Source organism: Myodes glareolus, chromosome 7 (genome assembly GCF_982192425.1).
Source record: "Myodes glareolus chromosome 7, mMyoGla1.1, whole genome shotgun sequence".
In the NCBI taxonomy this organism is placed as follows: domain Eukaryota; kingdom Metazoa; phylum Chordata; class Mammalia; order Rodentia; family Cricetidae; genus Myodes; species Myodes glareolus.
In genome coordinates, this window is record NC_142032.1 from 15,453,165 (window position 1) to 15,466,379 (window position 13,215).

At 50.5% G+C, this 13,215-nt stretch overlaps 1 protein-coding gene across 4 annotated transcripts in view; it reads right to left on the reverse strand.

The window, feature by feature from the left end:
• Nucleotides 1-4,494: 4,494 nt before the first annotated feature.
• Nucleotides 4,495-13,215, reverse strand: part of Sufu (SUFU negative regulator of hedgehog signaling) — a 93,465-nt gene continuing 84,744 nt past the window's right edge. For all 4 annotated transcript variants that reach the window (XM_085694042.2, XM_085694043.2, XM_085694040.2 and 1 more), the window contains 2 exons: nucleotides 10,024-10,092; nucleotides 4,495-7,711 (listed from right to left, as the gene is read on the reverse strand). In XM_085694042.2, coding sequence (XP_085550168.1) covers nucleotides 7,622-7,711; nucleotides 10,024-10,092 — 159 coding nt within the window. In that variant the 3' untranslated portion in view covers nucleotides 4,495-7,621. The remainder of the gene's footprint in view (nucleotides 7,712-10,023; nucleotides 10,093-13,215) is intronic.

Here is a 13,215-nt window from a genome sequence, read left to right on the forward strand (position 1 = left end):
CTTTCACAGGATCCCCCAGAAAGAACGTCGCCCCCATGACAGCTGGAAGTAATTCTAGAGAACGATGTCCCCTCTCCCAATAAAGTTTGTCCTTGGGTTTAGGGACATCATTTAGGGGTTGGTTATAATTAGTATACGGTTGAGGGTTGGGGGAGGAATTTTATAAGCACAGGAATCTTAAAAAAAAAAAAAAAAAAAAAAAAAAAAGGAGGGATAATTGGATTATGGGATAAATAGATTTGTACTTGTGAGTTATTGCTTTTAGACAAACATATTGGTATCGATTCTTATATATTGATACAAAGTTAAATTATGTTGACTATTTTATGCATGCATGCTTCATGCTTCTACCTCTGTTTAAAACATTTTTATGTATTTGTATATATATATTGTATTGATATATGTATATTTACCATATTGCATTGTACACTTCTACCTCTGATTAAGATACTTATATATTGTTTATGTATTGATATATATTTACCATATTGCAATGTATACTTGCACATTGTTTATATTTGGAGGTCTCATTGTCCTCATTTATTGCACACTTGTTTATTATCTCAGTCTTTAAGTTAGATAGATATTGAGAATTATATAGATCAACAGTCATCTAAGTTTGTCATTTATAATTAGACTAATCAGGTTCTTTAGATATATAGAGATTATATTCAGTATAGATAGATAATCTTCAACCTCTTCAAAGAGCTGTAGAAAATGGCCTTTAATCTAATTCAGAGTTCTATGGTAGGGAGACACAATCACTCCTGGCAACACTGATCTATGCCCGAGAGAATGTTGAGCACCAAAGACACTCCACCTGGAGCCTTTCTTCTTGGCAGAACTGGCCTTTGGGTAAAAAAATGCTCATACCTCAACTACTGACAGAGTTACAGAATATCCGTAAATGGATAAAACAAGACTGTCATCCTGCCAAGACAGGGTAAGATAGTTTTGAAGTTTCTTGCCTTTGAAAATGGTATGTCAGTTACATCAGGCCTTAGCCAAAGTTGGTTGCTTCAACGCTGCAAATGTGACTTTGGGTGTTTGTCCAGGTAGCCAGTTGTCTCTGCGATTTGGTACATGTTCTGGAAGTTGTTTGATTGCACTTCCTAATTACTCAGATAACATTATTTCCCTTCTCAGATCTTCGATGGGATTGAAGATTATATAAATGTAGTTACTTTCCTTTCATGACTTGGCCAAGTTATTTGTTATACAAGACTTAAGCTAGTTAGAATAGGATATTTGTATTTATTGTATATAATTTCGTAGGTTTGTACTTATTGTATATAATTGCGTAGTAGGCTTAGAACTCTCTTACTTAAACAAAAGGGGGAGATGCTGTGGGAGTTCCTTCAGCTCCTTCAGCCAATCGCCGCTGAGTTACCAGCCCATTGGGGCGTGGTCTCTCCCTTTAAAAAAAGCAGCGGCTGTCCTCCACTCTCTCTTTGTCTTCCGGCTCCGTTTCCGGCCCCTGGACTCCTTTCCTGTTCGCGCGGAGGGGCTGTTGTCTGGGACGGTAATCTGTAAGTTTTTTCCCCTTTGAATAAATAACCATTCTATTAATCATAATTCCAAACTGGTGTGGGATTGTCTGTGACTTACACCTTCACACACTGTCACGGCAGGACCTCGACAACGGCCAGCTGCCTTGCTGTCTACAGGCTGCCACCCGACAGTTCCTGTACTCCATGGCCTGAGACTTTCTCACAAAGACTGAGGTGGGAGTGAGTGGGGTGGGCAAAACCACAGAAACAAGGAACTGTCCTCGACCCCCGGCTTCAACACTACTACTACCCTAACGACAACCCCTCAAAGTTCTCTTCACCCCGTGTTCTTATTTATCACTCTAGGAATACCCACTAGCGAGCAGGGGCCCTTCCCCATTCTGTCTGCCCTTAACTCTCCCAGACATGAAAAAATAGCATCGGTTAAATATTTGTGTGTGCTGGGCATGGTGGCGCATTAAGTTCAGAACTCAGGAAGCTGAGGCAGGTGGATCTCTGAGTTTGAGACCAACCTGGCCTACACTGGGGGGATCCAGGCATGTCAAAGCTATATGGAGAAACTGTCTCAAAACAGCCTTCCTTCCAAAAAAAAAAATCCTTAATATTTATGTGTGCTTATGCACACATGCTGCAATGTCCATGTGGAGGTTAGAAGACTATGGGGGTGTCAGTTATTGCCTACCACGTGGGTTTGGGGTACTCTAATTCAGGTCAGCAGACTTGGCAGCAAGTGCAGAAATATCTCACTAGCCTCTCCCATTTTTCCTGAGTCAGCAGAGGACTGGCTCAGGTCCCCCAAGAAGGGCTGCCCCCCCACACCACCACATCCTGACCTGCCTCTGCAGGCAGGGAACCTATCCTTCATTCTGTTCATCACACCCTCGCCCCACCCCCATCTCCCTCTCCCTCCTCCCTCTCAGTACCTGCAGCTGCCTCAATGCCTGGCAAGCTGGGCAGTCACTTTTAGCTTGCATTTCCCTTGTGGTTGGGCCAGTTTGGCAAATCTCTTGGGCTCCGCAGCCCCATGGTGCTGGAGCAGCAGCCCCCACTGAAGGACCCAGAGGGGCAGAATAGATGCCTACAGCAATGCCCAGGTCTTCTAGAAGAGACGTCAGGAGCTCATTGCAGCTCTCTCTCCTAGGTCTTCAAGAATGAGGCTTCTGCTCTAGAGACCAGGTCTCTAGAAAGTTCTTGTCTTTCCAGACATCCATGGCCTGCTACTGTCTCCCAGACACAGGCACAGGACCCCCCTGCTCTATGCTCTTTGGGGTGAGACCTTTACTGACTTCCAGGGCTTTCTAGGTCAGTTAGGTAAGGAGGTGAGTTAAGGGGAAAAGGCATGGCCTGGCACCCTGGGCCTGTCAATCTGGCCTAAGACACCTCACTTCTTCTCTTGTCCTGTGCACCAGAGGGACCAAGGATCCAGGCATGACCCACTCCACTCCTAGGGAGCCAGCCATTTCCAGAGTTCAAGAGGAGGTCACTGGGGAAAGGTGGACACTGACTTCCTTCTTGGGAAGGTCTCCAGACATCCCTCTGCCTTGTGATATCTCATGACCTGTCACTAGTCCTGGTGGAGACCCCTGAGTGCTACCAGCCCAACCTGAAGATCAAAAGAAAGGCCCTGCCATGTGCTAGGACAGAAAACTAGGCCTAGCAGGAAGGGAAAGAATGTGGGAGGCCTCAGGTGGTTCCAAGTGTTTCCAGAATCCTGTGTGGATGCTGATGCTGCCATGCCTATGCAGTTTTCTCCCCCACCCCCAGCATATGCCATTAGGCAGCCTGGGGGAGGATGGCATACCACCCTGCCTCTTTACCTAGCTTGGGTGTTGCTAGAAGGGGAAGCTCGCCTATGTCATTTGGTTCTGAGATCTTCCAGATCTGAGTGTAGCCCCAGGCCCTTGAAGAGGAGGCTGAATTTAGATGCCTGGTAGAGTGGCTAGCTGTTCCGGAGAAGACTCCCAGAACTAGAAGTTAGGAAGGCCAACTTTTCTCAGCTTTGGATCCCTCTGGAACCGAGGGAAAAGTGTTACTGATAAGAGCAGGAAGAACGGGAGTAAAGGCTAGAGGTGTGGCAAAGCACCACCCTGTGATCTCAGCACCTGGGAGGCGGAGGCAGGAGATGGTGGTTCTGAAGCCAGTGTGGGCTAAACAATGAGACCCTCTCTCAAACAGCAGCAGCAGCAGCAACTGGAACAACTAGTGGGTAAAGACACCTCTTAGTTCCATGGTAGGAGAGGATCACTCCCACAAGTTGTTCCGTCTCTACATGTGATATGGAATAGGTACACACACAAACAAATATAAAAAACATATAAAAATAAAATAAAATGAGGGCTGGTGTGAGATGGTTCAGCTGTTAAGAGCACTAACTGTTCTTCCAGAGTACCCAGCTTCAATACCCAACACCCACATGGCAGCTCACAGCTGTCTGTAACTCTAGTTCCAGGGGATCTGACACCTTCACAACAATGCACATAAAAGAAAGTTAAATAAATTTTTAAAAGTATTAAAAAAAAAAAAACAACCAAAATCCAAAGAGGGATGAAGCAGTGAGACAGCAGGGAGGTGGCCTCCCACTCCCTGCCCCAGACTGTGTTCCAGACCCAGCTCTCCTGACCTCCAGGGAAACAAGCCCTACAAAGGCAGGCTGTGTGTTGGCCTTAGCGGCAGAGCGCCTGCGCCTGCGAGCACACCTTCACTTCTGGACTTCCGCATCACTCCCCAGGCTCATCCCACTTCGGAGCGGTGCCAGGCGCAGTCTTCTTGCTCCTTTACTTCAGGCATCAAGAAAGAAGCAAATAAGGGCTAGAAACACAGCTCAGGGATAGAGCATTTGCCTGGCACGCAGTAAGACCATGGGTTCAAACCCTGGTGTCACACACATCTCACACCACACACACACACACACACACACACACACACACACACACACACACACACCCTAGCATGCCAGAAAGAAGTACACAAACAAACCAGACACTCCTGCAGATATGTTTAATGCACTTAGATTACACAGAGGAAGAGGGACAAGTGGGAACAAAATCTAAGTGAGTCACTCAAAAATTCTTACAAAAGTCCTGAGCCAGCTGCAGCTCCAGGAGCCGAGTCGCCACTGACATTAAAATCTAATATAAAAATGTACAAAAGTCTGCTCATTGCAACATTCAGATCTTTGTACAAAAGAAGGGGTCTCCCTACAGGGCTCCTGACTTGTAACAGGGACCCAGACACCTCACCTGGCACCGAGATCATGGAAGCCAGAGAGGGGAGACCAAGTTTAAAAAATACAGTTCAGGGAGTAATGGGCTGGTCCGCCCCATAGGGGCACAAACTTCAGGCTCTCTCCCTGCTCTCGACTCAATCTCAAAATTCAGTCCCAGGACCCAGGGTCTGGACTGCAGATGTCCTGGTCCTTATAGGCTCCCCAAGGCCTCCACAGGCCCTGTTGCAGCATGTCACACTTGGAAGAGGAGAACATTGTTCCCCAGCATGGCAGCGGCATTGCCACCCTTGGTGACCCACACAGGCCTGGGGAAGTGTTAGTTAATTAACAGGAGGGCAAAGGTCCTTCCTTTCAGAAGCTCTGGTCCTGAGGACCTGGAAGGTCAAAGGATGGGGGCAGCCTGGAGGAAGTCTGCAGAAAAGGAGGACATGATGGAACACATTCCCAAACCCCTCCTCAGGATGGGTTAACAGCTCCACAAGGCTATAGAGAGGGAAAGAAAGGGCCCCCATTATGGGCCACGACAAGGTAAGCCTTGCTCCATCCAATGTTAGGGTCTCTCTTTCCCAAGCAGCAGCCTAATGGCAAACCTGTTCCCTGAGATCCCTCTGGAAGGAACCGGAGCCCAAGGGAAAGGAGGCCTGGTCACCCCAGGCTGAGAGCCTGCTGCGCTAAGCTCCCTTAGAGACCTGGCCCCAGCAGGATTTTAGACATTCCTGAGGTTCCTGACAGGATGGGGGCAGGAGAGATCTCAGGCCCTGGAGACGTCTCATTTGGAGCTTACCTGCCATTCCCTATTCCTTAAGAATGGGGCCACCTAGCAGGTGGTGGCAAAGACCTTGCAGGCCTAGGGCAAGCAGTTGACCAGGAGTCTCATTTACATAGCTTGCATTCTCGCCCCCAAGCCAGGTTAAGGGAGGGCAGAATGCAGCAGTGGGTCCTTAGGAAGGTCTCCGGGAGAATGGGGGAGGGGAACCCTTACAACACTGGTCAAGACAGCAAGGGATAGAGGCAAACTGAGAGCATCTCTTGGCCCATAAACTTTCAGAAGACAAGAGCTTTAAAAAGGTAAGGTTGGAAGTGTTCTTGTGGAAAAGTCCCGCTGGGTGGCGGTGGCACACACCTTTAATCCCAGCACTCGAGAGGCAGAAGCAGGCGGATCTCTGTGAGTTCGAGGTCAGCCTGGTCTACAAGAGCTAGTTCAGTTCCAGGACAGGCTCCAAAAGCTACAGAGAAACCCTGTCTCGAAAAACCAAAAAAATTAGAAAAGGAAAAGTCCCAGGGCAGCATGGTGTCTACTCCAGAAAAGCTTGAATCCTGGCTGGTGGGGGCCTGCAGCCAGCCTCTCAGTGGCTCCAGATGGGTCTGCCCCCAAGTGCTGGCCTTGGAGCTAACTGCTTAGATTTGGGCTATGTAGAAGAGGCCATTCCTTGAAAGGGTAATTCCTGCTTCCTCCAGCCCCCAGCCAGCAATGTGCCCCCTGGGGGCAGCTCTTTGGCTGTTGACCCCTGGGCCTCCTGGGGTACCCTTGGCAGTACCCATTATAGGTGGTGGAAGCTGAGAAGCAGAACTCTTGCAAGGTCCCTTACAGAAAAAAATTTCTTTTGGAGAGATCAGAACTTAAAGAATGAAGAAGCTGGGCGGTGGTGGCGCCTTTAATCCTAGCTGGGTGGCCAGCCTGGTCTACAGAGTGAGTTCCAGCACAGACAGGGGCTGTTACACAGAGAAACCCTGTTTCAACATGGCCAGAGACAGGCTGGCTCCTGGGAGGCTAGAGATCTACAGTTCTGGGGTGAGAGAATGAGGCCCCATACTAGGGGCCAGGCTGCAGGAAAAGGCAAAGGTGAGAGGTGAGTAAAGGAGGGATGTGGGAAGGATGGGGCTGCAGAGAGCAGCCAGCAAAATGACAGCGAAGGGACCTTGAGAGGCTGATTCTTCAGTTTTTAATAAGCTAGAGTCCCATAGCCCAGGGGGCTGGGAATGCAGGGGACAGGGGACTCAAAGAGCTGGAGGTCCTGAGGAGCAGGATGAGGAGGCAATGGGCTCTACCCTCTCCTTGGCAGGCCTGGCTGGGTACAAAAGGACTGGAAGACATAGCTAGGACCATCATTCCATGTCCTTGAATCCCTAAAGTCCCCACAGCCTTGTAGAAGCCTAGTTCATTTGGAAGGCAATGGCACCCCTTCTAGGCCATGGCATATCTGGCCCCAGGCAGGGCTGCACAGAGAGTGTGTCAGCTGTTCCCTATCCCAGGTTCCTTCAGGACTCAGAGCTGACAGGCAGCACCAGGCACCTTCTTGGGCAGATGGTGTGGGGGAGGCAGAGCCCCCAGACCCCTGTCTAAGAGAATGATGAAGTTCATCTAGGAATGAAGTCCTATTCAAAAAAACCTCTATGTACATGGCTTCTGGGCCATCTCTGCTGAGCAATAAAAATACCATCCGGTTTCCACAACAGAATAAGGAAGGCAAAAACAATCGTGAAGTAGCAATCGTTCCACAGGCCAGAGCAGCCTGACTGCGCGAAGGCTGGGGTAGGACTGGGCAGTGCGTCCACACGTGTGCTCTGCACACCTGGCTGTGCGACAAGGATGTCCTTCCCCAGAGCACATCAGTCAAACCTGTGGCAGCAGCAGGTGGGTGGGGACCTTTACAGGTGCAGCCTCACTCACTGGCATGCAGGACAGGGCCTGGTCACATGAGCTTGGCAGCTGGTAGTGAGGCCCCTGAGCTGGAGGTGAGGTGGGGCCTGTGGTGGGTGCAGCACTTGGCAGTCATCCTCACCCTTGTCCTTTTATTCACGCGCGTCTCCTTTACACTGCTGTCACACTGAAGTCACTGGGAGCCACTGCGCCCCTCTTGGCCCCCGTGGGGCCCAGCCCAGGCTAGTGCAGTGGACTGTCGAACACCACGTCAGGGAGGATGGAGACTTTGAGCTTCTTTTCAGGCCAGCTGTACTCTTTTGGAAGTTTAAACTGTGGAGGGGCAAACACAGAGCCTGAGTTTCTGGTTAGCAAACTCCACTGCCTTCTAAGACAGTACCCAGAGAGAGGCAGAGAACTGGCCCAGACCTGTCCCTAGGATGCTGGGGACAAGACAGACTATTGAAGATCTCTCAAATGCTAGCCCAGGCTGTGCATGAGTGTGTGCATGCATGTGTGCGTGTGTGCGTGTGTACACGAACACGAGTGCATGTGGCTGGTCCAGGTGCTCCTATCCTCCCACACAGCTAGCGTGCAACAGACTGGAGAGGGCGTGTCTTCCTAGTTCTTTGACTGTGTAGACCTCCCTCGGCTCTTTTCCTAGGTTCTGCCTCCAGCCACAAGCATGTGAGGAATCTGCTCCCTGAGGCCCAGGGCTGGAGGATAGGGGACATGGGCTCTCTTTCTGAGGCTACTGTGGGAAGGAATCTAGAACCTGTCCTCCAGGGCTGGGTCAAAGGGTCAACAAAGAAGGAGGCTGTAGCTCAGCACCTCCGCCCCCCCATGTGACCCTGCTGGGATATAGCATGTCCTAGGATGAAGGTGGTTTACATACATTCTAAGAAGGAGAAATCCTTCACTACCCACTGCCCCTTCACCCTGCTTCCCAGGGTTCTTGGCTCAGTGTGATCCCAGATGAGGGCCAAGGTCTTTCACATCCGAAATCAATGGCAGCCTGACTGTTTTATTTCTCCCAGTTACCTGGGCCTTCTGTCTGTGAAAAGGGAGAAGCTGACTTCTTATTCCTCTGGGTTCTAGAACCTTCATGTAGCTTAGCACACAGCTGGTGCTCAATAAATTCTGACTTGGGGTTAGGACAGGAGCTCTCGGAGCCCTCACTGTCTTAGGGCTGGGCTAGGCTGCAAGTCAGGGCCAGCAAGAGAAGGGCAGAATCATGACCCAGCCTGCCTGGAGTGGGGCTGGAGGTGGACAAACTAACACTTCCTGGCTGGCTCCCTCTGCCCTCCCTCTCCTGGGGGACTGAAGACTCAGGACAAGTGGGGACTGGGCAGGGTGTGGGGATAGCCTCTGGATAGGAGAGTAGAAAGGGAAGTCATTTTTAGTGACCTACTTTCTGAAGCTCCCCTTGGCTCCTGTTTGTCTTGCCTGGACTGTCCCCTCCCGCCCACTCAGCACCCAAGCTCAGAGTAGCAGCTTGGCATAATGCCACTGCAGTGTGACAAGACCTCCGGAAGCCCTTCTGGGCAGCTAGCTTTGGCCTGACTGAATGGGGAAGAGAGGCCTCTGGGGCAGCAGCTTGTAGGGGTGACTGGCTGGCAGGGATTGGGTGCTAGATAACCTTGGAATACATAATGAATTAATTGATCAAGCTGGATTCCTGGAGTGGGGACACGGAAGACATGGCTGTATTGGGGTGACCAACTCTGAGCAGTTTCTATCTATCCTGAGTCCGAGGCTTGTGTGGTTCTGGGAGAGCCAACCCCTGGGTGCTCCTGCCTGGCCTCTGAGAAGTAAGAGAGCTAGCACATTAGGGCAAAGGGAGGGAAAGGTCAGGCTCTGCCATAGGCAGCCCGGGGAGGGCAAGAAGGTCCTCCAGGGGCTTGGGAAGCTTGCTAATATTTCACTACCCCATGGAGCACTGGGGCCAGCAAGGCTTGCCTGTCTATTGCCTGGGTGCTGCTTAGTAGGAGGCAGGAGGAGAAGGGACTTTCCAGGATGAGGTAAGTCCCTGCAAATGAGGAGGCCAGGAACAAGGAAGAAAAACAAAAGGGATTATGGACTCCATTCCTGTACCCCAGAGAAGAAGCCAAGGGGGGGCATAACCCACCTGGCCTGCCAGTTCCTCAGGCTTTGAGCCAGTCAAGAAGAGGCTGAGAGAGGCAAGCTATAGCTGGAGAAGGAAGGGAGTGTGGCTCTTGGGTGGCCCAAGGCAAGAGCAGGAGTCCCCTTCTGCCCACTAGAACTCCCCAGTGGAATGTTCTCTGGCAGCAGACATGGGCTTTCTGTTCAGAACCTGCCAGGGAACAGCAGGGGCTGGGGAGAACTCTAGCCTGAAGGCCCTGGCTGCTTCTTCAATGAGGTTCTCAAGAGCTGGCAATTCAGACAGTTTGCTGGGTGTCCTCACAAGGGTGGGAGTGGGGAGAGGTGGTTCATGGAAACGGAAGAAAAATAAAGTCATTGAACATTCTCAGAGTCCTCTCTACATTATCCCTGTACTTCGGAAAACAGCCCATTGAAGTGTGAGCATGTGCACATGTGCACACACACAGGTGCACACACACGCTCACAGGTCCACATTCTCAAGCCCAGGACCCCTCTCTGAGTGAGAAACCAAACAGGCTTACTTCCTCTGGAGAAGTCAGATCTTCCAAGTCCTCCAACATTTTCTCTACAAATTCTTCTGTCAACAGAATCTGGGAAAGAAAGCAAAAGGCAGGTTTTTATTTGGAAAAAAAAAAAATGACAAACCAAAAACTATATGCAATTCTTTTGCCAATTGCCAAGTTAGGGGAGTTTCTATTCGCTATGGAGGAGGAATGGTCTACTGATCGGTGCTAGGGACAGAGGAAAGTACTTCAGGCTTCTGAAAAAAAAAATTGTGCGCTCTCAATGCCCCCCCCCCGCCACCTGCTGGTACCATAGGCTAGAGAAGGGCGGCGAGGTGGGGTGTGGCAGTAGAGAAAGGGGTGGCATCTGGACGATGGGCAGTGCCGGCCTCGGAAGGGAACTGGATGGCAGCAGATACCCACTTCTTTGGGCTGTGTGGTTTTCTGGATGTTGCAGGGCAAAGGAGAGGGACAGGAAAGCCCAAGGCCATAGGAGAGCCACTGCCAAAGTCCTTGCCTGATCAGGCTCAAGTGTTCCCACCCACTTCTTCCAACCATGTAGGACAAAAGAAATCTGTTTGACTTTGGAATACAAGCCCTGTCTGGGATTCAGATGCACCCTAGTGTTGGAACATAAGCCTGGGTTCAATCCCTACCACTGGGGGATGGGGATAGCAGGTAAAAACCAAGAAAAAAAAATCTGAGCTGCAGAATGAGCTGCCTGTCCCTTCACAGAGGGGGCTGGCACTCAGAATTTCCCTTTCCAGCCACAGGGTCATGTCTCAGGATGTCCCTGCAGGCCCCAGTCAGCAGCTATGTTGACTTCTGCGACACCTCTTCTCTGAGTGTCTCCATCTCCCCAGTCTGCTGCTTTATTCTGATGCCTGGTACCACAAGGTTTGATGACCAAGACTGTCTAGCACCACTATTTGCAGGTAAAACCACTACGCCCTAAGGAAGTTTTCTCAGCTAATGGGAACATCCACAGCAACTCAGAGCTCCATTAAGCCTTTCTCAACTGATGGCTCTTTCAGACAGATCTCCTGGTCCAGGCTGAGCTCATCCATGCTCTCCTTATAGACCCTGGGCCTTTCTACTCCATCCTCCCTGTCCTGGTCTATAGGAGCTCTCTACTTCTCTGGCAGATGCTGTGCAGCGCACAGAGGAAGAAGAGTAAAAGGATGCAAAGCCAGCCGAAGGGCTCCTTTCAGAGAAACCCTCCCTTTCAGAAGGTTGGGAAAATACCCATGAAGTTTCCCTTGGGACTTGATCAGTTTGTAAGGGCAGGGGTTTCCGTTTTGTGACATGAGGTGAAGTGACAAGGAAGTTGATGGCGTGGTGGCGGCAAGTGAGAAGGAAAAGCTCTAACATACCAGACACTATGCTGACTGTTCACACCTGATCTCTTTCAGTCTCCTTCCAGATGGGGAAACTGAGGCACCTGCCCTGTGGGCCAAAGTAAGACCATATGTCATGTCTTGGCCTGGAACCTGCTGTTTTAGACTCTTAGGTGAAGGACACTGACTCACATATTCATTCTTCTTGGACATGTAAGCCTGTTTCCCACCCAACCAGCAGCTCTCTAGAGGAACAGATCCACCTTTCCAAAACAGGAGCAAACAGCTCTGACCAAGAATGAGGGAGAGACACGGAGGGACAGAGAAGAGAGAGAGGACACACACACACACACACACACACACACACACACAGAGAAAGAGAGAGAGAGAACGAACAAATGGTATCCAGGGGAGTGTCCATCCAAAGCACTCATTCCTTCCCTCCTCCAAGCTCCCCAGAGGGGGTTGGCTGGCTCTTTCCAGCCTGTCTGGCACTTTCTGGTCCTTGGCCACATCCAGTCACACCTGGCCTTCCTTCCTGGAGTCTGAGCCCTCCTCCTCTTACCCCATGGGTCCCCTCCCCCAAGCCGAGTTCTCCACTAGTTATCACCAGTCTGCTTGAGTAATATAAAGTCACATTCATATTTCCGGCATTTCCGGGGCTGTTGCCATCTCTGAAATGCTAGCACAAGCACAAGCAGAGCTCAAACCCAGTTCTATTACAATGACTCCAGTCCTGGCCAGGTTGGGTTCATTTCTAACCCATAAATAATCCACAGGGAGGGTCTTTCTCCAGAATGGTAACCAGGTCTGGAACTGGGGTAAAATGGGGTGGGGGAGGGCTTCCAAGGATGGTGGCCACCCAAGGAGACTCCCAAGGGTGTTTTTCAACAACAGGAAGGTGAGGCCACCAACAGCCCAATCCGAAGCCAGCGCCCCTGTCAAAGGTCTGCACTGCTGAGTTATGGAGGCTTTCAGCAGAGCTGCCACTAAGTGTGGCACCATCTGTGTGTGAACTTAATTTTGTACTCTGTTGGGGGAGGGGATAACAAGACCCCCAAACGGGGACAAATCCTAGCTGTCCATTTTCACTTTTGATGATTTGCTGGTTTCTGCTGGAAACCACATTGTTTTAAAAGAATTAAAGGGGAAAAATTATACATGAGATCCACATGATATTAAGGGTGACATTCTCGGCAAAGAAACACGACAGACTGTCATAGCTCCAGGCACCTGATTTAATTTCCTTTGGGAGTTAAATCTTAGAAGCTTGGACTGAACAAACAGGCCCTGTTCTCTGCAGATTTCAGAGCTGGAGCTGAGAATGTTAACAGATCTTATCGACAGGATACTGGAGATAGGCAGCTATGATGGAGCAGCTCCTGGGAGCTCTCCCTGGGAACAGACTCGCTGTTGTGATGCCACTGTGGGAAAAGCCTGTGCAGGGCTAAGGCTTGGAGCTCCTGAGGCTAACCATCTCCCTGGAGCGACCAGCCTCTGCCACAGTAATACAGGACAGTGAGAGTGACCAATCCCAGGGGCAGTACCTGCCTTGTGTGCAGGCTCTGTGCTAGCTGCCCTGCGTCTCCTCACTGATCCTGTGATGTGCTTTGCACAGGCTGTAACTCTAGTTCCCAGTGTGCAGATGACTGGCTCCTGAGGAGAAGACAGTCTTCTTGGCTTCAGAGCAGTGCCTGCCTGCCTGCCTGGGTGATGGAGCATGCTCTTTTCCTGTTTGGGGAAGGTGCACTGACTCTAAAGGTGTGTATACTCAGGGCCGACTGCTGATGGGGGGTAGCGAGGTAATGGTCGCTTCTACCAATGACCTGAAGAACAGCACCCTCAAGCCCAGCCAGGAGTATGTATGTTCTCA